The sequence below is a fragment of the Narcine bancroftii genome, chromosome 13 (assembly GCF_036971445.1).
Source record: "Narcine bancroftii isolate sNarBan1 chromosome 13, sNarBan1.hap1, whole genome shotgun sequence".
NCBI classification, from domain to species: domain Eukaryota; kingdom Metazoa; phylum Chordata; class Chondrichthyes; order Torpediniformes; family Narcinidae; genus Narcine; species Narcine bancroftii.
In genome coordinates this window covers 73,395,705-73,416,432 of record NC_091481.1, presented here as the reverse complement: position 1 = coordinate 73,416,432, position 20,728 = coordinate 73,395,705, and the positions used below count along the sequence as shown (strand labels likewise).

Below are 20,728 nucleotides of genomic sequence, written 5' to 3'. Positions count from 1 at the left end.
CTGCACTTTTCTTGGAGCTGTCTGAGGGCAAAGACCTTGTCAGTAGTTCCTCTGTTTGCGCGAAAGCCCGCACTGTGATTCTGGGAGAATATTCTCGGCGACACTAGGTATTATTCTATTTAGGAGAATCCTAGCGAAGATTTTGCCTGCAATGGAGAGCAGCGTGATTCCCCTGTAGTTTGAGCAGTCTGATTTCTCGCCTTTGTTTTTGTACAGGGTGATGATGGTGGCATCACGAAGCTCCTGAGGCAGTTTTCCTTGGTCCCAACAAAGCTTGAAAAACTCCTGCAGTTTGACATGCAGAGTTTTGCCGCCAGCCTTCCAGACCTCTGGGGGGTGGGGGGGGGGCTTCCATCCATACCTGCTGCTTTGCCACTTTTCAGTTGTTCGATTGCCTTATATGTCTCATCCTGGGTGAGGACCTCATCCAGCTCTAGCCTTAGGGGCTGTTGAGGGAGCTGGAGCAGGGCGGAATCTTGGACTGAGCGGTTGGCACTGAAAAGAGATTGAAAGTGTTCTGACCATCGGTTGAGGATGGAGATCTTGTCGCTGAGGAGGACTTTGCCGTCTGAGCAGCGGGCTTTGGACTTGGGGTGAGGGGCCGTACACAGCCTTTAGACAACTATACTTCATTAGCTAAAGTACTCATGATTTGTGGAGGCATCCATTTAGAATCTACCTCTTCCTAGCTGCAGTCTCCAACTCCCTCTAGTGGTCAGGATTATCACTAGCACTCTATCATTACAGTCCTTGCACCCATTTTTAATTTTAAAATATTGGGGACCTAGATAATACAATTATCTCTGCCACGGCCCCAGCAATTTCTTCCCTAGCTTCCTAATTGCCTTTTCCTCCCCCAGTGACTACTGGACGATACTCTTCAGTGGTGACTAGATGCCAATTCTCTGCCTTAAGATCTTGATTAAGCCAAAGATTACAGCACACAAAAGTTAAATGCCTTTGGAGATCACAATTTAAAGTCTCACTAAGTTTGCCTTAGACAGAAGATGATCAGAAGATTGATAGCATTTAAAATTTGGGCAGCATTGTTAGTGTAGGGGTTAGCACAACACTGTTACAGTGCCAGTGGTCCATTTTTGAATCTGGCACCGTCTGTAAGGAGTTTGCATGCTCTCCCCATATCTACATGGGTTTCCTCCCACCCTTCAAAATGTACCAGGGTTGTAGATAAATTAGAGTATTTGGCCAGCATGGGCTCGTGGGCCAGAAAGGCCCGTTATGGTACTGTATGTCTAAATTTTAAATCCATGAAGAGTTTAGACAGAAACATAATGGTAAATTGGTTTTAGTACAAAATAAATTGGAAGTCGGAGGGCACAGAATTAACATGATTGATAAAAAGAATTGGAGCCCTCAGAAGATGAAATATTCCTCCTCAACAAGCTGCCGAAATTTGCAATGAACCTTTCAAATCAAATACACTTCAGTTGTTATATTCAAAAGGAAACAGGATAGATACATGGAGATAAAATTAAAGGATCTGGGGAAAGAACAGGAAATTCAACTACTTAGATTTTCCTTCAAAACAACTGGCTCTAATCCAATAACCTCCCTTTTGCATCAATGATCTTGGATCTAAAAGATGGTCCTGCATTGGAATATTTTCCACCTCTGATGTGGGGGTGGGGGGGGAGGGTCATTGATTTGAAAGGTTCATTCCATTTCTCTGGGTCCTGACCCTACCAGACCTGTTGGTTATCTCCAGGTGCAATGTGGAAGCAACCGTGCAGAGATCAAGATATAAAAGTTGTCATGAGACAAGTAACCAATTACCCAAAGGGAAAATTAAGTTGAGAACGGGACAGACCAAATAACAGAGGGACCCTGGAGGCAAAATAAAACATTAGAAAGGAAGTCAAAAAAGACTTTTACTTTATATTTCAACTCCAATTTTGTACGATTAATCCGCTTCCTTTCATCTTCTTCATCTTGCTGGTCAGTCACTTCTACCAAGGGCATCACTAACAAAACATGAAAAACATCCTTTCAAGTGAATTCTTAGCTGGTGCGGGAATTTCATTCATACATTCTCTGAATTCGAAAATACACACAAGCCTATGTGAGTCCTTCAGCTGCCATGTCCCCTCTCTGGTTTTGCTGCCATGGTCACTTCCCTGAAGGGAGGGCCTGATGAAGGCGTACAAAATCTTGAGTAATATAATGGAGGTAGTAGGAAACTGATTCCCAAACCATCGCTACCTAACGCTGGATGACATGTTTAGGGTCAGGAGAAATTCCTACTCCTTTAACATCTTTAGCTATCGCCATGTTTTTTCCAAACAATTACTGCTGAAATACATTATTGATCATTAACCACAAGCAACATACTTTTTCGTTTAGTTTAGATCAAGCGTTTTAATGAGCCTCCACAATTTCTACTATCTCCCACTAACCTGAGAATATATCATTTAGAATCATAGAACAATACAGCTCAGAAAACAGGCCATTTGGCCCTTCTAGTCTGTGCCAAAACATTATTCCAGTAGTCCCATTGACCTACACCCAGTCCATAACCCTCCAGACTGATCCCATCCATGTATCTACCCAAAACTTAAGAGTGAGCCCGCATTTACCACATCGATCGGCAACTTATTCTGCACTCCTACCACTCTCTGAGTGAAGAAGTTCCCCCTAACCTTCCCCTAAACATTTCCCCTTTCACCCTAAAGCAGTGATTCTCAATCTTTTTCTTTCCACTTACATCCCACTTTAAGTAATCCCTAGGCCATCAGTGCTCTGTGATTAGCAAGGGATTGCTTAAGGTGGCATGTGAGTGGAAAAAAAGTTTGAAACCCACTGTTTTAATCGTCCCTCATTGACTTGTTATGTGCACGGTTTCAGAACTCCAAAGGAAATGGGCCAATGACAATTTTTCTCAAGCAAAATATTTCAGTAACAATTGGGTCTAGAGCAGTGATTCTCAACCTTCCCTTCCCACTCACATCCCATTTTAAGCCATCCCTTACTAATCACAGAGCACCGGTGGCATAGGGATTACTTAAAAGTGGGATGTGAGTAGAAAAAAAGGTTGAGAACCACAGCCCTAAAGCCATGTCCTCTTGTATTTATCTCCCCCAATCTAAGTGGAAAGAGCCTACTCACATTTATTCTGTCTATACCCTCATAATTTTGTGAACCTCTATCAAATCTCCCCTCATTCTTCTATGCTCCAAGGAATAAACTCCTAACCTTTGTAATCTCTCCCTGTAACTCAACTCCTAAAGACCAGGCAACATCCTAGTCAATCATCTCAACACTCTTTCAATCTTCTGATATCCTTCCTGTAGTTAGGTGACCAGATATGGCACACAATACTCTGAATTTGGCCTCACCAAAGTCTTATACAACCTCACCATAACATCCCAACTCCTGTACTCAATACTTCGATATACGAAGGCCAAGATGCCAAAAGCTTTCTTTACAACCCTGTCCACCTGTGATGCCACTTTCAAGGAATTATGTAGCTGTATTCTCAGATCCTTTTGTTCCCCTGAACTCCTCAGTGCCCTACCATTTACTGTGTATGTCCTACATTGGTTTGTCTTTCCAAAATGCAACACCTCCTACTTGTCTGCAATAAATTCCATCGGCCATTTTTCCAGCTTTAAAAACCTTCCTCACAGTCCACAATGCCTCCAATCTTAGTGTCATCTGAAAACTTGCAGATCCAATTTACCACATTATCATCTAGATCATTGATATTGACATCAGACAACAATGGTCCCAGTACTGAATCCTGAGCCCCACCACTAGTCACAGGCCTCCAGTCTGAGAAGTAACCATTCACTACCACTCTGTCTTCTCCCATTCAGCCAATTTTGAATCTAGTTTACAACCTCTCCATAGATACCAAGTGTCTGAACTTTCTGAACTAACCTCCCATGTGGAACCTTGTCAAAGGCCTTACTAAAGTCCATGTAGACAACATCCACTGTCTTTCCTTCATCTACTTTCTTGGTAACTTCCTCAAAAAACTCTAAGATTCATTAAACACAACCTACCACACACAAAGCCATGCTGACTGTCCTTAATCAGCCCTTGGCTGTCCAAATACTTGTATATCTGATCTCTCAGAACACCCTCCAATAATTTACCTAGTATTGATGACAGGCTCACCAGTCTATAATTTCCTGGTTTACCTTTGGAGCCTTGTTTTTAATTGGAAGTTACTCTTCAACCCAGCACCACCCACTGAAAGTGGTTCTTGTTTCCTTGATAACCACATCACCCATCCTGATCAGAAGTTGCAACATTCCAATAATTCACTGAATGCTGATAAATACCTCCTCTCTCTGGTGTCCCAGGCACAAAGGTCGGTGGACCATTTGTAAATTGCTCCTCTACAGAAGTGTCATCACGAGATAAATCCTCACTGAATATAGGCAGTGATTCTTCCTTCTCCCTGTCTGAATAGCTTCCATTACTGGGTAAAGGAGATGTAGTCTTCCAATCAGTTTCAGTTGTTTCTTCACTCTGAGTAGTTACAGATAAAGATCACGGTATAAATAAAACTGATTAATCCGTGAAGCAGAAAAATGACTGGTTGAAAATATTAATAAATAAGATGTAGGCTGGATTAAAAGACAGTCCAATATATTTAGCATTTCACAGCTACAGTCCTATTTTACAGAGATGGTGATGCATCTTTTATTGAGATCATTGATGCTTCCAATGTGCTGATTAACCTGTTATGTGGCACCTTACCTAAAGCACCTGTCAGTTCATGAACACCACATGGACTCCATTACTTTCTTCAGTTCTTTGTTTCATTTCAAAGGTTTCCAGCCAATTAATAAATCCATTCTGGTGTGCCTTGATTAATCTTGGTTTTCAAAACTTTTCCACTGATGCCCACTAGACTGCTCTCTAATTGCTGGGTTTGTACTAGTTCCCTCTGCTTTGAACAAGGGAATGCCATTTGTTACTCCTCAGCCCTGATCCACAGAGTTTTGGAAAATTATAGTCAATGCTCAGATAATTTCCTTCCATACGTCTCAAAATCCGGGGATGAGCTCCGTCCAGTCCTGCTGACTTCTCCTTTTCCAATCTTTTAATGAAGTTTCAGATGAATAAACATTAGAATGATACAGAGACGGGGATTGCATTAACTACGGTTAACGTGTACAAACACAGGCGTCCAGCAACATATGGAAACTGAGCCTCCCAATCTCTTAAAGGCCAAACATGAAAAGGCCTTTTTCGGCCAAATTTTCTAATACCATCGTAATATCATTTTTAAAATTTATCCTTTGTCTAAACCATCTACTCCCTCACAATTACTTGGAAATACTCTCTTCTCTGGTGAAGACAAATGCAACAAACTCAGAAAGTGACCTCAGCCTTATTTGTAAGTTCCCATTTGTATTCTTCAACAAACCATATTTCTCTGTAGACCACCCTTTTTATTGCTTCGATGCCCATGGAACACTTTGAAAACTCCTATTTATGTTTGCATCTGATCTTTTCTCATACACTCACTTTGCATCTCTTAATGTTCACTTCCCCTCTAACTGTTTGCCCTTCATCCTGGTGTTTGCTAGCATTTATAACTGGCCACTTGTCACAACTGCTACTATCTTCATACTTGCATACAGCTTTCTGATCCCGTGGCTCACCAGTCTTATGCAATCGTATTTTATTTTAATTACTCATTTTTTTTGTAAAATCGGAGTGGGTACTCACATCAACCATTGAAATAGTCACTTGTATGCCATCTCTCTTCTCTTCTTCCTCTGAATTAAAAGACAGACTGTTAGTATTATGGCTTTTAGAAAAATAGATCAGTCCAGTGATTAAATTGAGACTTCCCGTTCTTTGTTCCTCCTCTTCCCCACACTCCTCCTCCTCTGTTCAATTTAACTAAAGTAAAATCAAAGCTCATCTGATCATCCTTTCCTCTCCTACTTTTCCTTCCAAATGAGTGCTACTGAATTCCTCACCTCTTAAATTTTTCTTCCTCCACCAATTTGCAGGCTTAAAACCTTCAGCCTCATCTCTTAATCACTGCTTCTGGCTTTGCCTCATTTTTTAAAAAGTTTAGTTCATGTTGTATTCCTGGCACCCTGTTTGACGTGGCAACTTTATGGGAATTAATTAAAATGTACAGAAACTCCTTCTGCAGCCAATGGGGCATTGTATAATTCTAAGCATTTTTAAACTTTTGTTCTCCTCTTTTATTTTGTTTCCTCTATAATCATCAGCTCTGGGATTATTCCTTCGAATTTATTCGTCTGGATTTAGTCTGCTCGAGAAAAATTATTATCGTTTTCAGTGGAAACAACCCGTAGAACTACTCCATTTCCCCCCACCCTGGTGCTTGTTCAGAAATCAAAATCTTCCCCACAGCAGATAACATACTCAGCCATTTAGATTCCTGAAGCACCTGAGGGTAATCAGCTTTCTGATTGCTCTTTTATTTTTTTTTACTCAAAGACAAACATACCTATATTTCTGCTCATTTCACTTTGTTTCTCAAAAATTGATGTTTCTTCACTTTTAGACACTTGCATTTCTTGGGAAGCTACTTCGCTGCTAGATATCAGAGACATTTCCTTCACCTCATCATCTTTCACTGTTTCGATTACGTCCACTTGCTCTCTCTCTTCTGCTGATTCATCAACGATCTCTGAACCTACAAAGAGAAACAAAACTGTGTTATTCTTTCCGCTAGAAATGAAGAACATTTTGGCTAAACTTCCAGCTTGAAAATAAATTGCATGCCAACAAAAATTGCCCCATGACTATTGTTGGTGTCCCTCACTCCCTTTTTCTCCCCTTGGGTGTACAGCAATAAGCGATAATTCTGCCTGGCCCACAGGAAAAAGAATCACAGGGTTGTATGTGGTGTCATGTATGTACAATAAATCTGAAATCTACCTGTGCAGAATGAGACAGAATAATTAGCATTACCACAATTCCTTTCAATGCCCTGGATTCCCCATAAAGAACTCGTTAGCCTCAGATGTAGTAATCAGTGTGTAAGGTAATAGAATAGTGGTACATGAGTAGAGATGCAGCTTCACACTACAGCAACCAACAGTTAATCTTGTGGTCTCTCTGTGGGGGTTTGTACATTCTCCCTGTGACTGCATGGATTTCTCCAGGTTATCCTGAGCATGTGGCTGAGTGGTAGAATCCTGGGCAAGTTGACAGAAATGTGGCAAGAATAAATACTGGATTCTTTGCAAGGCTCCTGTGAGCTACAGGGTTTATTTATGCGCTCTATGACTATTAGAACCAAGGATCACAATAAGTTTATGAAATCGGTAAATGGGTGCAGACACTGCTTGACCCACTGAGTATCTCCACCAATTTTTTTGTTGTAGGCAATTGGCCGTACTTGTCCATTGCTTTCCTCTTGCATCAAATGGCCGATCAGAGGATCATTCAGACTCTCACCTTTCTCCCATGTTCCTTTAGCAGTGTCCGGCTGCCCAAGGGCACCATCACCAGGTCCCTCAATCGTCAGCATCTGTGGACCTCCCCCAGCCTCAACTTCAGCCTCATTTCTTTCTTCAGTTGGTTGGAGGAAGGTGAGAAAAAAAAAAATAATTCTTTCACAATGAGCTTTAAAGCAAACACTTCATGCTGTCCACATAAAGGATATGTGAAAAATCACTAAACATTGCAGTAAAAGTTGCACAGTAGGTGAAAAGATCATGCTTTACAAATTGTTTGACAACCTTGTGACTTCCCCAAGCATCATAACAGTCAATGGTGCAACATTATTGTAATGAAGTGTAACAAGAAGCATCATGGAGTCAGTAATTAAATCCAGAAATATAGTTACCATCTGTAAGAAAGAAATACAAAGATCAAACACAGTCTTGCACCTCTAGGTTTACACAGTGATACTCACCTTCCCTCAGGTGGGCTTGGTTTGTCTCTGACTGTTGCTGTAAGAGAAGAAAATTAATATGTCAAAAGTTTGCATCAATGTTTGTACAAGAATCAACTAGAACATTTCAAATATGAAAAGATTCAAGTTCAATGGTGTCTTGATCACTACAAAAGTCAGTCTCAGCCTTCAAACACTACTGAGGGGTGTGAACTTGGACGCTGTGCTTTGCTGAAGATTTGTAATTGCCATATGTTGGCTTAGTTTCTGGTGAAGCTGTTTTGAGTTACTCAAGTGCTTAGTAAAGGCCCCAGTGTAACTTCTCACTGAAAACCACATCAAAGCTATCCCTTTGTATTCCAGTTTTCTCAGCCTGAAGGCTACTCAAAATGTGTAGAGCCACTGAGATTGTTTAAAATTTTGTAGGATTAGCTGAAGTAACCTTTCATGGCCTAACATGGATACAATGGGCTCTTGATATCCTTTTATATTGATTCCGATGTGATGAAGGATTTTTCACATCCATCTGACACAACAGAGGGTCTGGAGTTAACCTGGCTGAGTTGGTGTAAAATTAGTGTTTAGGTTTCTGGTGCAGGAATTGAGAATTAAGCTTAAAAAAGGTTTTAAAAAAACTGCAGATGATGCAAAACTAAAATAAAAACAGAAAACCCTGGAAACATTCAGGAGGCCAGTTCACCACGTGCTCTCCTGGACGTTGAAGAAACCCAATGACTCGTTTGGGAACACCTGCATTTAATTTGCACAGGAAAATTCCCATTCCCGACCACTTTAATTATTAGTATTACACTTTAACTATTAGTCTATGGCTTCATATACTGGGTGCAATGTGAGTTTGAGGAACAGACCTGTCTCAGCACAGTTACACCCTTCTGGACTCAATACTGAATATGGTGTGACACACGAAAGTCTGCGGACACAGTGGTTGTAGTAAAAACATAAGAGATGCCGGAGTCCCATCGCATCCACAGGAGGTCAAGACACATGACCGACCACAGGGCCAAAATCAATTCTCACCCTCCCCTGAACATATCCAATTAAGCCCTTTGTCTGCTGGTCTGGACTCTTCTCCCTCCAATTCTTGCCCTGGTCTTTAATTCTGATGCCTGCCTGCTTTTTGCTCTCTACAGAGCCTTGATGAAAGACTCCGTTTGACCTGCTGAGTTTGCCGAGCATTGCGCTCGAACTCCCCCCCTCCCCTCCCCTCCCCCCCTCCCCTCCCCCCCTCCCCTCCCCCCCTCCCCTCCCCCCCTCCCCTCCCCCCCTCCCCTCCCCTCCCCCCCCCCCGGAGTGTGCGGGGGTTCGTGCTTTTCGCTGCCTCCTTGAGCAAGGCCTCAGGCCCGACGCGGTGGGCGCGGACTGGCTGCAGCATCTCGCACGGGGGCCCCGGGCACCCACGTTCACGCTGTCAGAACGGCTTTCCCTTCCGCTCGAGCCGATTCTCCCGACTGAAACGTGCGGGACCCGCACCCACCCGGCCCAGCGGCTCCATGTTGGCGACCCGGTTGCCATAGTGATCCCAGCGTGCCCCGCGGACCGCTGGGCTGGTATCCCGGCATGCCCTGGGGCAGGCGGCTGGTCCGGGAACGACTGTCCCCTCACGGGTCCGGGTCAAACCAAGAGCGCGGTAAATTCTGACCAAAGGCCCATGACAAGATTAACCATGAAGCCAAATAAGCTCGTGTTTCGGGCACCCCAGAGTTTTCCGGATTCACCTGGGTGCAGCTGAACCCACAATAAATGGAGAAAACCCATCTCCAGGTTCGATTTAATATCGAGGCGGGGTCTGGCCTGGAAGAAAACGGAATTTTTTAATCTATTATTTCACGTTCAGCGTTTCTCGAGTCTTAATGTCTTGACAGTTAGGTCCAGGGGGAACCCATTGTTGGGCTGTGGTTACAGCATCAATTGGCCTTAATCCGGACCTGCATAAGAGACTGTGATGTTATAGGGAATAAAAAGCAAACTCCTGGAGAAACTCAGCAAATGGAGTTTAAGTGTGAGGTGCTGCAATTTGGAAAGGCAAACCAAGGTAGGAATAGGGCACCGAGGAGTGTGGAGGAGCAGAGAGATCTGGGGATATAGATATATTGTACCCTGAAGGGGTGTTGCAGATGGACGGGGATGTCAAGAAAGCTTTTGGCATCTTAGCCCTTATAAATCAAAGTATTGAGTAGAGGAGTTGGGATGTTACATTGAAGTTGTTTAAGACGTCGGCGAGGACAAATCTGGAGTATTTAGTGGGCAGTTCTGGTTGCCCAGGCTATCAATAAGATTGAAAGAGTGCAGAGAAGATTTACTAGGATGTAGGGTTACAGGAATTGAGTTATAGCGAAAGATTAAACAGGTTAGGACTTTATTCCTTGGGGTGAAGAAGAAATGAAGGGAGATTTCATAAGACGTTTTCAAGATTATGAGAGTATAGACCGAGTGGATGCAAGTAGGCTTTTTCCACAGATTGGGGGAGATAAAAATGAGAGGACACGGTTTTAAGCTGAAAGGGGAAAAGTTTAGGGGGAACATTAGGGGGAAATTCTTCACTCAGAGAATTGTGGAAGTTTTAAGAATAGATTGGACGGGATAGACAATAGGAGCTGGAGTAGGCCCTTCGGCCCGTCGAGCCAGCACCACCATTTTACAGATCATGGCTGATCACTACCAACAGTGGAACTAGCGGAGTGGTAGTCAGCACAGACTAAAAGGGCTGAATGGCCTGTTTTCTGTGCTGTAATGTTCTATGGTTCTAAGAGCACCAATAAATCAGTATTTTGTTTAAAAGCCAAGATAGAATGCAAATGCAAGAAACAATAACAGAAAATTGCCCCAGTTCAACTTCATTTATCATCATCTGATTGTACAAATACCTGATGAAACAGCATCTCTCCAGGCCATGGTACACCCTACATACAAACAACATATAAATAAAATAATATATAAAAATAATTCAGGGGTTTCTAGGATTATTCAACAGTCTCACTGTCTTAATGCTGTTAGACAGAATTCTCTTATTACGTATAAACCTCGTGAGATTAATGATGAATTTTATTCATTTTCTAAAAAGTTATATATATCTGAAGGAAAACAGGAAACTGGATCAATTGATTTTTTTTTTAATCACAGTTGAATTTACCGATATTAGAGGATGGAGATAAACAGGAGTTAGAAGAACCATTTACTGATTCAGAAATTAAAATGGTTATGCTGGAAATGCCAAATGGTAAATCGCCTGGTGATGATGGATTTTCGGTTGAATTTTATAAAATTTTTAATGATGATTTATCTACAGTGTTTGGGGATGTATTACGTCAAGTTGGAGAATATTATGATTTTTCTGAGTCTTGTTCTAGTGCTTTCATTACAGTAATTCCTAAAAAAGATAGAGATCCTTTGAAGGTATCTTCATATAGACAATTTCGTTGTTAAATGTAGATTATAAAATAATAGCTAAAGTATTAGCGAATAGATTGGCTAATTTTTTTACCAAAGTTGATACATATTGACCAAACAGGTTTTATAGAGAATAGATATGCTTCAGATAATATTTTGCGAGTGATTATTTGATTAATAGATTTCAACAATCTTTAGATCATCCAATGGTGATATCCTTAGATGCAGAAAAAGCATTTGATAGAGTTGAATGGAATTTTTTGTTTAAAGTTTTGGAGAAATTTAAGTTTGGTCCTTCTTTTATTGGTTGGATTAGGGCTCTATATAGTAAACCGGTAGCTAGAGTATTGACGAATGGTTTGATTTCAGAATCTTTTAAGTTAACTCGATCAACTCGTCAAGGTTGTCCTTTATCACCAGCTTTGTTTGTGTTAGTGATTGAACCTTTAGCACAGTTGATAAGACAAAATACACAGATACAAAGTATGAAAGATGAGGAATATAAAATTAATTTATTTGCTGATGATGTATTGGTGTATTTAACAAACCCAGCTCAGTCACTTTTGCACTTGAAGGAATATTTAATATAATATGGATGTCTTCTGGATATAAAGTTAATTGGGAAAAAAGTGAAATATTACCGGTAAGTGAAGGAGATTATTCAGTTTATAAGAATATTATTAATTTGAAATGGACTGATCGAATTAAATATCTGGGTGTAATTTTGAATGTTAATGATCAATCTTTATATAAATTAAATTATGCTCCGTTAATTTAAAAAATTAAAACTGATTTGATTAAATTGAAAGATTTACCTATTAATTTAATGGGAAGGATAAATACAATTAAGATTAATATCTTTCCGCGTATACAATATTTATTTCAATCTATTCCGTATTTACTTGATAATTTTTTTTTGAGATTTAAATAAAATGGTTAGGGAGTTTTTATGGAGGGGTAAATTTTCGAGAGTAGCTTTGAATAAATTAACTTGGAAATATGAGTTAGGGGGATTACGTTTACCACGTTTTCAAAATTATTATGAGACAGCCAACTTAAATTTATTTGTTTATTGATGGATTTGGTACGGCCTCCTAGTTGGGCTAAAATTGAGATGGCAAGTATTTCTGAATTTGAAATACATCAGTTTTTGTTTAGGTGGAATATGAATTTGTTACAACAATATAATGTGCCTATATTAAAACATTTAATGAAGTAACCGCTGCAACCGTGTCTGCCTGTCCCGCATCGGACTTGTCAGCCACAAACGAGCCTGCAGCTGACGTGGACTTTTTACCCCCTCCATAAATCTTCGTCCGCGAAGCCAAGCCAAAGAAAGAAAGGATAAAGTAAAATGATAGCTTCTAGGGGTAAATTATTGGCTTTGACTCCGTTGTATAATAATCAACTTATTTCTTTTTCAATACATAATCAAGGTTTATTGCATTGGAGATTTAAAGGTGTGGAAAATTTGGGAGATTGTTTTAAAGAGGGTAAGTTTTTATCTTTTAATCAGATGAGGGAAGATTTTGGTATTGATAAGAATTCTTTATTTCTTTATTATCAAATTCGATCTTTGGTAAAATGTATGTTTGGTAGAGATATGATTTTACCTAAAATAACTAAATTTGAGACTTCCCTTATGAAAGTACCAGAGAAGGGTTATATTTCATTTATGTATCAAATATTACAGGATGGTATGGATAAAAAGGGTTGCGATAGATCTAAAATTAAATGGGAAACGGATATTGGTTTTACTTTTTCTGAAGAAGATTGGTTAGATATTTGTTATGATAGTGTAACTAGATTGATAAATGCACGTTCTGCAATGATTAATTACAATTTTTTACATCAATTATATTTGACACCTGAAAAATTTAAAAAAATATGGTTCTAATGAATCAGACTTGTGTTTTAGATGTGGTGATACAGTTGGAACTTTTTTTTCATGCTCTTTGGTCATGTATACATATGCAATCTTTTTGGAAGAAAATTCAATCGTTTTTAGAATATCTGTATAAGATTGAAATAGTTTTAGATCCAACAGTATTTTTATTGGGTAGTTTGCAACCTCTGAAAGGCTTGGGATTAGATAAGTTTCAGCTTGCTTTTGTATATTTAGCTTTATCCGTAGTGGAAAAATGTATTGCTATTACGTGGAAAGATACAAATATGATTGATATTAATAGATGGAATAATGAGATGAAATATTGTTTAATAATGGAAAAAATTACATGTTTCACATGATAATTATATTTTTTAAAATTAATAAGTGGCTGTTATACTCGGAATATTGCTCCACCATTCAATAAGATCATGGCTCATCTCCATTGACCTTCCTTTTCCCCATATCTTTTAATTTCCCTACTCTGTAAAATTCTATCCAGTCTTAAATATATTTACTGAGGTTGCCTCCATTGCTTCAATGGGTAGCAAATTCCACAGATTCACCCCCCTCAGGGAAAAGCAGTTCCTCCTCATCTCTATCCTTTTCTTCTACCCCAGATCTTGAGGCTATGTCCCCTGTTCTGTTTTCCCCCACCAATGGGAACAACTTACCTATCTTATTTACGCCTTGCATACATTTCTATAAGAACCCCTCATCTATAAAATTCCAGTGAGAAATGATTGAGAGCAAATGATATATTGGCCTTTATTAAAAAAGGATTTGAATGCAGGAGTATGCTTATCCTATTGCAAATGGTGATACTAGTATGTGGTATTAGGCATACTTTTGTTCTTACCCAAGAATATTCTTGCCATCGGAGTGCAAATAAGATTTTGTAGACTAGTTCCAGGGATGGTGGATATTGCCAGATTTTGTAAGCTGGCACTGTATTCCATTGAGTTCAGAATGAGAGGTGATCTCATTGAAAGAGCAATATTCTTGACATGAAAAATGCAGGGAAGATCTTCCTCCAGCTGAGGAGTCTCTGACCTGGGAGACAGTTTCAGGCCACATTAGAAATTTCTTAATACAGAACCTTTGGAATTCCCTCAGCAAAGAGCTGTGGAGGCTCAATTGTTGAGTTTATTCAAAACCTCAATTAATAGTTTTCTGAACATGAAGAGAATTGCTACAGTTGAAGTACAGCAATTAATGAAAGGTGGGGGAAGTTTAAAGGGCCAAATGGCCTTGTCCTATACTAATTTCCTATGTTCTTGCAGTACTATCCAACTATAACAACTTTCTTTCATTTCCCATTCAACACAAAATGCTGTAAAATAAACATTTGCTGATAGAAGCATCTGGCCAAAACATGAATGCACATTGCATTAAACAAAATTCTAGCTATCCCAAGTGGATTGTTGGGAGCAGTTAAAACAACCAGGAACACTTGGATAAAAAGGCAGATTCATTTCAAATGCGTCTTTCACACGCGTTCAGTTCATCTGGAAGTGCATTAGAGCCACTGATGTTTATGCACAGTATGTTGTAACGAAGGAAATGTGGCAGTCAATTAGCATGGAGGTGGTAATATCACATTAATTATAAATAAAAGCAAGAGATCATTGAACCAATTCTGTTTACTTCATCCGAATCAAAAGTACAATAACTCACCTCAATGAATACTTTTAAAATTCCTGTACTTGGAATATTAGATGAAATTGTGTTGCCATCCATTTCCATAACATGTAACCAGGAAACTTCTAGTTTTATACAACATTGGCTTAAAGCAGGTGCATCTGCAGAATGTTTTGAAATCTATCACGGTTGGCTGAAATATTGGTGCTTACAGGTATTACAGCACTTTATGATAAATTAGTGCTGCATAAGAACAACATTATTCATTAGTTCATTTCCTTTTCCCTAGAATACATCAGAACATTAAATGGAGGTGACGACAACACTGGGATGCGTTTAAAAATCCATGCCTGAAACTTATGTAATGCAGGATGTCAAACAACATGGAAACTAGTTTTATGTGTAGGTGTCAATAGAAACATTTTCTCAGCAATTGTAACAGATATGCAAACAAAATTACACCGAGGATATAGTTTTCAAAATTATCTTCCCAAATCTGAATGAAAATGTCTTCCTTTTCCATGGAAAATCTAAATAAAATTAAACACCAGATTTTTTGATATCACACTGCGTTCTGATGTAAAATGACTTATGTTAATATTTTTCAATTTTCAAAAAAATTTTAAAGGGATTCCTCGAATTAATGCAACAAGAGAAATCTAACCAGTATCATTCCATTTCTACTGCTGTCTTCACTAGTACAGATACATAACCAAAATGGTTAATGTATGAAAACAGAAAGAGAACAGCATTAGTTTCCAGGAAGACGAGAGATACCACTTATATATATAAATGATGGGCAGGGACAGTACAGGAATCTCCGTGTGCCAAGTTCACAGCACCGTTTTCCTCATCATGCCACGTACTATATACACACACACACAACATTGGGAAGAATTGTAGATAGTAGTTTTAGTAAAGCTCAATAGGAGAATTCCCCTCTTCTTATCAAGTTGACGTCTAATAATTGCATCAAAAAGCAATTTTATTAAGATGATATAATCTGAACTACTTTCTCATACTCGAAGCATTTAGACATACAGCACAGTTACATGCCCTTCCAGTCCACGAGCCCATACTGCCCAAATATATTAATTAACCTACAACCCTCATATTTTTTTGAAAGGTGGGAGGAAGCTGGAGCACCCGGAGGAAATCCATGCAGACGTGGGGAGAATGTACCAGACAGCACCAGATTTGAACCTGAGTCACTGGCTCTAATAGCATTGCGCTAACTGCAATGCCAACCATGCTGCCTTGAATGCTAAAGGATAAAACACTTACCACTGGGAACTCCTGTTGTTGCTGCACACAAATGCAATCATTTCTCCCAGCATTTTTTGCAAAAAGTTGATTCTACAACTCCATGCTGACAGCTTTTCCAATGAAGGAACTATCCTTTACGTTCTGGTCACGATGCCCCAATGCTTATTCTTACCAACGACCATAACAAATGATTTATATTGGTCTTTTAACCACTATTTGCCAATGGGCAGCAGTGTGTGTCTGATTTTTAGCCATATTGTTGAAAGCTCACAAAGTGAGGGTCTGTCCTCAACTGCAAAATTCAAGCATTCATATGACAGGAGTGAGGGTTTTTTAAACAAAACAAACTTGGGTTGAACATACAGTATTCATATCTCAAAAGAAAAATTGCTGAGAGGATGAAAGTCTAAGACGAGACGACAAGGGGCCAAGTCTGAGTAGTTATAAAAGACCTTCCATTTCTTTCATGAAAGACTCATATATGTCATCCTTAGTTTGGATTGAGACAGCAGGTGAAGCTTTTGGTACGGGCTTTGTCGGGGCAACAATCTCTTCCTCGCCTTTCTTCAGTGGCACCTGACTCTTGCTTTCCCGTTTAACTCTCAGGGCAGTGGGCACAAAGCGAGTGATCTCTGCCTTTGGATTGGTGATTTGGGGCTTTGCACTTATCGTGGCGATTGCTTTCTTCTCGATGGTGGTGACATTCTCGTCCATCTTTGGACGCTGGATGAGACTCGGTGGTGCACTGAGGACACCAGGGTTTGGCACTGGGCCTGGAGGGAATAATCCTGGTGGTGCAGGCCCAAGTGGAGGAGCCAGCGGTGGGCGTATCATACCTGGCCGGGGTGGTGGGATACCTGGGGAGTGGAATATTTAAACAACTTCAGAAAAATCAATGAATTATTACTTTCCATCAAGAACAAAAAAAAACTGTAGTTTAAAAAAAATCTGTCAAACAATGCATGCTGCATTCATGATAAGAAGGACAAAATACAATCAAAACTAAAATATAATTGTCGATAAACTTCCTTTCTCATTTAATATTTCAGATGTTGGTCTCCACAATCATTATATTTCCAATATCTAAAAAATTAAAACAAAAAGCTGCTGTAAATCGGAAACAAAGGCACAAAATGCTCAAGACACTTTAGATCAAGCAGCATCTGCAGAAGGAGAAACATTCGGGACAAAGACCCGAAGGAGAGAAAACAAGTTTTAAGTTGTCGAAGGGGGTGGGGGGTAGACAAAGGGGGAGACAAGCTGGCAGTGAAGAAGCCTTCTCCCCATCTCTCCCCTCCCCTCCTCTTCCTCCCCCCCCCCGCCTCCATATTACTTACCTGGGGGTGCAGGTGGTGGCAACCTGGGCGGAGGTCCTCTAGGTGGTGGGCCTGGGGGCAGGCCTGGTGGGGGCCCCGGTGGTGGGCCTGGAGGTCGCCCAGGCGGTGGTCCGGGGGGAAGCAATCTTGGAATCGGTCCTCTGATTCCAGGTAACCCTGGCGGTCTTATGAATGGAGGTGCCCCTGGAATGAAATGTATCCAATCACAGTCGGACCATGCAAAGTCGAGAATGGTTGCCACATTTTAGACCAACGCAATCACTCCGTTGTTTGAGGGGAGAAAACAGGGAACTGTAGACCAATTAGCCTAAAGCCAGTAGTATGGAAAATGCTGGAATCTATTCTTAAATAAGAGGCATCAGGGAATCTAGAACATAAGTCAATGAATTACTGGAGTGATTTTTCCATTAAATCCTGAATTATTGTGGTTAGGAAATTTTGAAAGTGTTATTCCTCAATTATTGTTGTCAGATTCTCAATTAAAATTTGTTAAGTTAGGTTTAGTAATAGCAAGAAAATATATTGCTGTAACATGGAAATCTGATGTTTCATTAACATTAGACATATGGCATACAGAGAGTCAAAGTTGTATTCCTTTAGAAAAAAAATTACTTTCAATTTGAGGGGAAAATATTCCTTATTTCTACAAATTTGGAGCCCATATGCTAGAATTATGAGGTTAAAATTATAATTTAAAAAAAAATTCTCCTGACCAGTGAAGTTTTCCCTGAAAGAATAACAATTTTATGATATTTCTGGGATCTCTGAGTGTCGTCTGATGCAATCTGAATTAAATATCATGCAGTAAAGATATTATGTAGTTTGGTTATGGGATTGGATTAAGTTTGGGGGATGGAAGGATTTTTTTTAAATTTTAAATTAGTTTTTAGTTTTGTTAACACTATATTATGGTTATTTACCACTGTTTGTTATTATAATTCTATATGTGTTGATTAAATTTTTTTTTAAATCGCATGCAGGTTGATGGATAGATAAGGCCTATGGGACGCTGGACTTCATTAATGGGGGATTGTGTTCAAGAGTTGGGAGGTCATGTTGCAATTCTACAAATCTGTGATGAGACCACACTTAGAGTATTGTGTTCAGTTCTGGTCACTTCATTATAGGAATGATGTGGAAGCTGTGGAAAAGGTGCAGAGGAGATTTACCAGGATGCTGCCTGAATTGGAAAATAAGTCTTTTGAAGCAAGGTTGGCAGAGCTAGGACTTTTCTCTTTGGAGCGAAGAAAGATGAGAGGAAACTTAATAGGTGTCTGCAAGATTCTGAGAGGTACAGATAAGGTGGACACCCAGCATCTTTTTCCTCAGGGCAGGAATAGCAAACACCAGGGGACATCTCCACAAAGTGAAGGGAGGCACCGTCAAGGGTAAGGTTTTTTTAAATACACAAGGTTTGTGGGTGCCTGGAATGCCTTGCCAGGGTGGTGGAGTCTGACTGTGTGCTGCTCATCCCCCAGTTCCTCCAGCAGATCGTACGATGCTCCAGATTCTAGCGTTTGCAGTCTCCCATGTCTCTCCAAGAATGGGATTCATTTACTGGTTTGGATCAAGATGTGCTGACTAGTTCTCACTGTCTGCAGGTTAGATTCAAAGCTTCAACATCCATCACCCTGCTCCACTAATAACAAGTCAGTTCGACTTGTGTTCGGATGAGAAACTTAAAGCACTCTCTCCTAGCAAGGCAGTCGGTGCAAACTCACAGCTTGATGTTCATTTGGCAGGGTTGACTGTGTCAACAGGATGACCCAATTATTTTATTCCCACTGTATTTCAAGCTTAGACGTCACTTTATTCCTGTTTCTTACCTGGGGGTGGCCCTGGTGGTAGACCAGATGGTGGTCCGGGGGGTCTCAGTGGAGGTGCAGGTGGAGGTCCAAGTGGAGGAGGCCCAGGCATTGGTGGAGCTTGCATTGGTGCCCTAGGAGGCATCTGAGTTGGCGGTGGGACCTGTGGACCTTCTGGCTGTGTTTCTTCAAGCTGTCGTTTTTCATGACTCTGCTCTTCAGTGTCCATCTTCTCCTCTTCAGTGGCCCCCTCGGTGCTGGGCTCCTCCTCTTCCTCCTCGTCTGGGAAATCTTGACCTGTTGGGAAAAAAGACACTGCATTTTCATTTCACCATTCACCACAGTCCTCTAGAAAGACAAGGCAGGTCTATTTAGGGCATCCTGGCCAACAGTGTGGTACGGCTGGTGTAGAGAGTGGCAGAGAGGATCACTGGAGTCTCCCTACCTCCCCCCCACCCCCTCCCCCACCCATATCGACATGATCTACCAGGATCATTGACTGAAGCGGGTGCGCAAAATCAATGAAGACCCTTCCACCATGCACACAGCATTTTCCAGCTACTCCCGTCGGGGAAGAGATACAGGAGGATCAGAGCCAGCTGAGGAACGGGCAGTGAGAATGCTGAATGACAAGGTCATACAATCCCTCCGAGACTCTATTTATTTAACAATATTTACTTATTTTATAAATCACTTGTAAATATGTCTCTATATGTGTTTGTATGATTTTACACCAAGGACCAAAATGCCGTTTTGTCCAGCTTTTTCTTATAAAATTGTATGATAATAATAAACTTGAAAAACATAAAAGCAATGACCCAAGAGTTAAAAGACCCAAAACAAGCCTGAAAAACAAATTCCACAGAGTAACAATATCCCTGTCCTGAAATCCTTCATCAGAGAATACCAGGAGAGAGTGACAAATACAAACTTCACATGCATGTCGGGAAATTACTTTTAAAAAATTGGAAAGTTATTGCCTACCCAGTGTTGCTGACTAGCTCAGAGATAAGAACACAGGACAGAGAAGTTGCTTGCCATACAAAGTCTTCAATCTGCTCCACTGTTCCATAAACTACGGGTAGAGTTTCCAGTCAACTCCACTTTCCCATATTCCCCAGGACATATTTCTGACATGCATGTACTGAAAGAACAAAGCCTCCAAATGAAGAACTTTCTCAACACCAAGCGATATTTTAAGGCTATGTCCTGGGTCTCAGCAGAGCCCTGCACATTACCTCCTATGGTATTCCAAGGTCCCTTGCAATATTGCAGATTAACTTTCTGTGAATATAGGACTCCCGAATCCAACTGATTAACTTTCACTGGTCCTGTCACTTTGTAAAACATATTTTTTCATTCCCCCCCTCCCCCCCCAATTTTTCTACATCACACATTCCCAATTCTCCATGCCTGCATCCTACGAGGATATTTTCCAACCAGCTTTGTACTGACGAAATTCAAACATGTTATATTTGTTCCCACGTTCTACATCATCTTCATGGGTGGTAAATAGACCAGGCCCAGC

At 40.4% G+C, this 20,728-nt stretch overlaps 2 protein-coding genes and 1 long non-coding RNA gene across 8 annotated transcripts in view; 1 reads left to right on the top strand and 2 right to left on the bottom strand.

The window, feature by feature from the left end:
- Window positions 1–9,634, bottom strand: part of cfap184 (cilia and flagella associated protein 184) — a 33,294-nt gene extending 23,660 nt beyond the window's left edge. Inside the window, exons 1-8 of the mRNA XM_069907759.1 lie at window positions 9,615–9,634; window positions 9,354–9,513; window positions 7,880–7,916; window positions 7,420–7,533; window positions 6,464–6,652; window positions 5,704–5,753; window positions 4,305–4,494; window positions 1,894–1,982 (exon numbers count right to left, since the gene is read on the bottom strand). Coding sequence (XP_069763860.1) covers window positions 1,894–1,982; window positions 4,305–4,494; window positions 5,704–5,753; window positions 6,464–6,652; window positions 7,420–7,533; window positions 7,880–7,916; window positions 9,354–9,513; window positions 9,615–9,634 — 849 coding nt within the window. The remainder of the gene's footprint in view (window positions 1–1,893; window positions 1,983–4,304; window positions 4,495–5,703; window positions 5,754–6,463; window positions 6,653–7,419; window positions 7,534–7,879; window positions 7,917–9,353; window positions 9,514–9,614) is intronic.
- Window positions 9,635–9,655: 21 nt separating this feature from the next.
- LOC138747996 (uncharacterized) lies at window positions 9,656–15,338 on the top strand. 3 transcript variants are annotated; one of them, XR_011347763.1, is made up of 3 exons: window positions 9,656–9,911; window positions 12,703–12,759; window positions 15,082–15,338. It is a non-coding gene; the product is annotated as an uncharacterized lncRNA (long non-coding RNA). The 3 variants fall into 3 exon arrangements; XR_011347764.1 differs by lacking the exon at window positions 9,656–9,911 and adding an exon at window positions 10,845–11,096; XR_011347765.1 differs by lacking the exon at window positions 9,656–9,911 and adding an exon at window positions 11,452–11,909.
- Window positions 14,777–20,728, bottom strand: part of wbp11 (WW domain binding protein 11) — a 46,423-nt gene continuing 40,471 nt past the window's right edge. For all 4 annotated transcript variants that reach the window (XM_069907689.1, XM_069907692.1, XM_069907693.1 and 1 more), the window contains 3 exons: window positions 19,222–19,497; window positions 17,396–17,578; window positions 14,777–16,915 (listed from right to left, as the gene is read on the bottom strand). In XM_069907689.1, coding sequence (XP_069763790.1) covers window positions 16,500–16,915; window positions 17,396–17,578; window positions 19,222–19,497 — 875 coding nt within the window. In that variant the 3' untranslated portion in view covers window positions 14,777–16,499. The remainder of the gene's footprint in view (window positions 16,916–17,395; window positions 17,579–19,221; window positions 19,498–20,728) is intronic.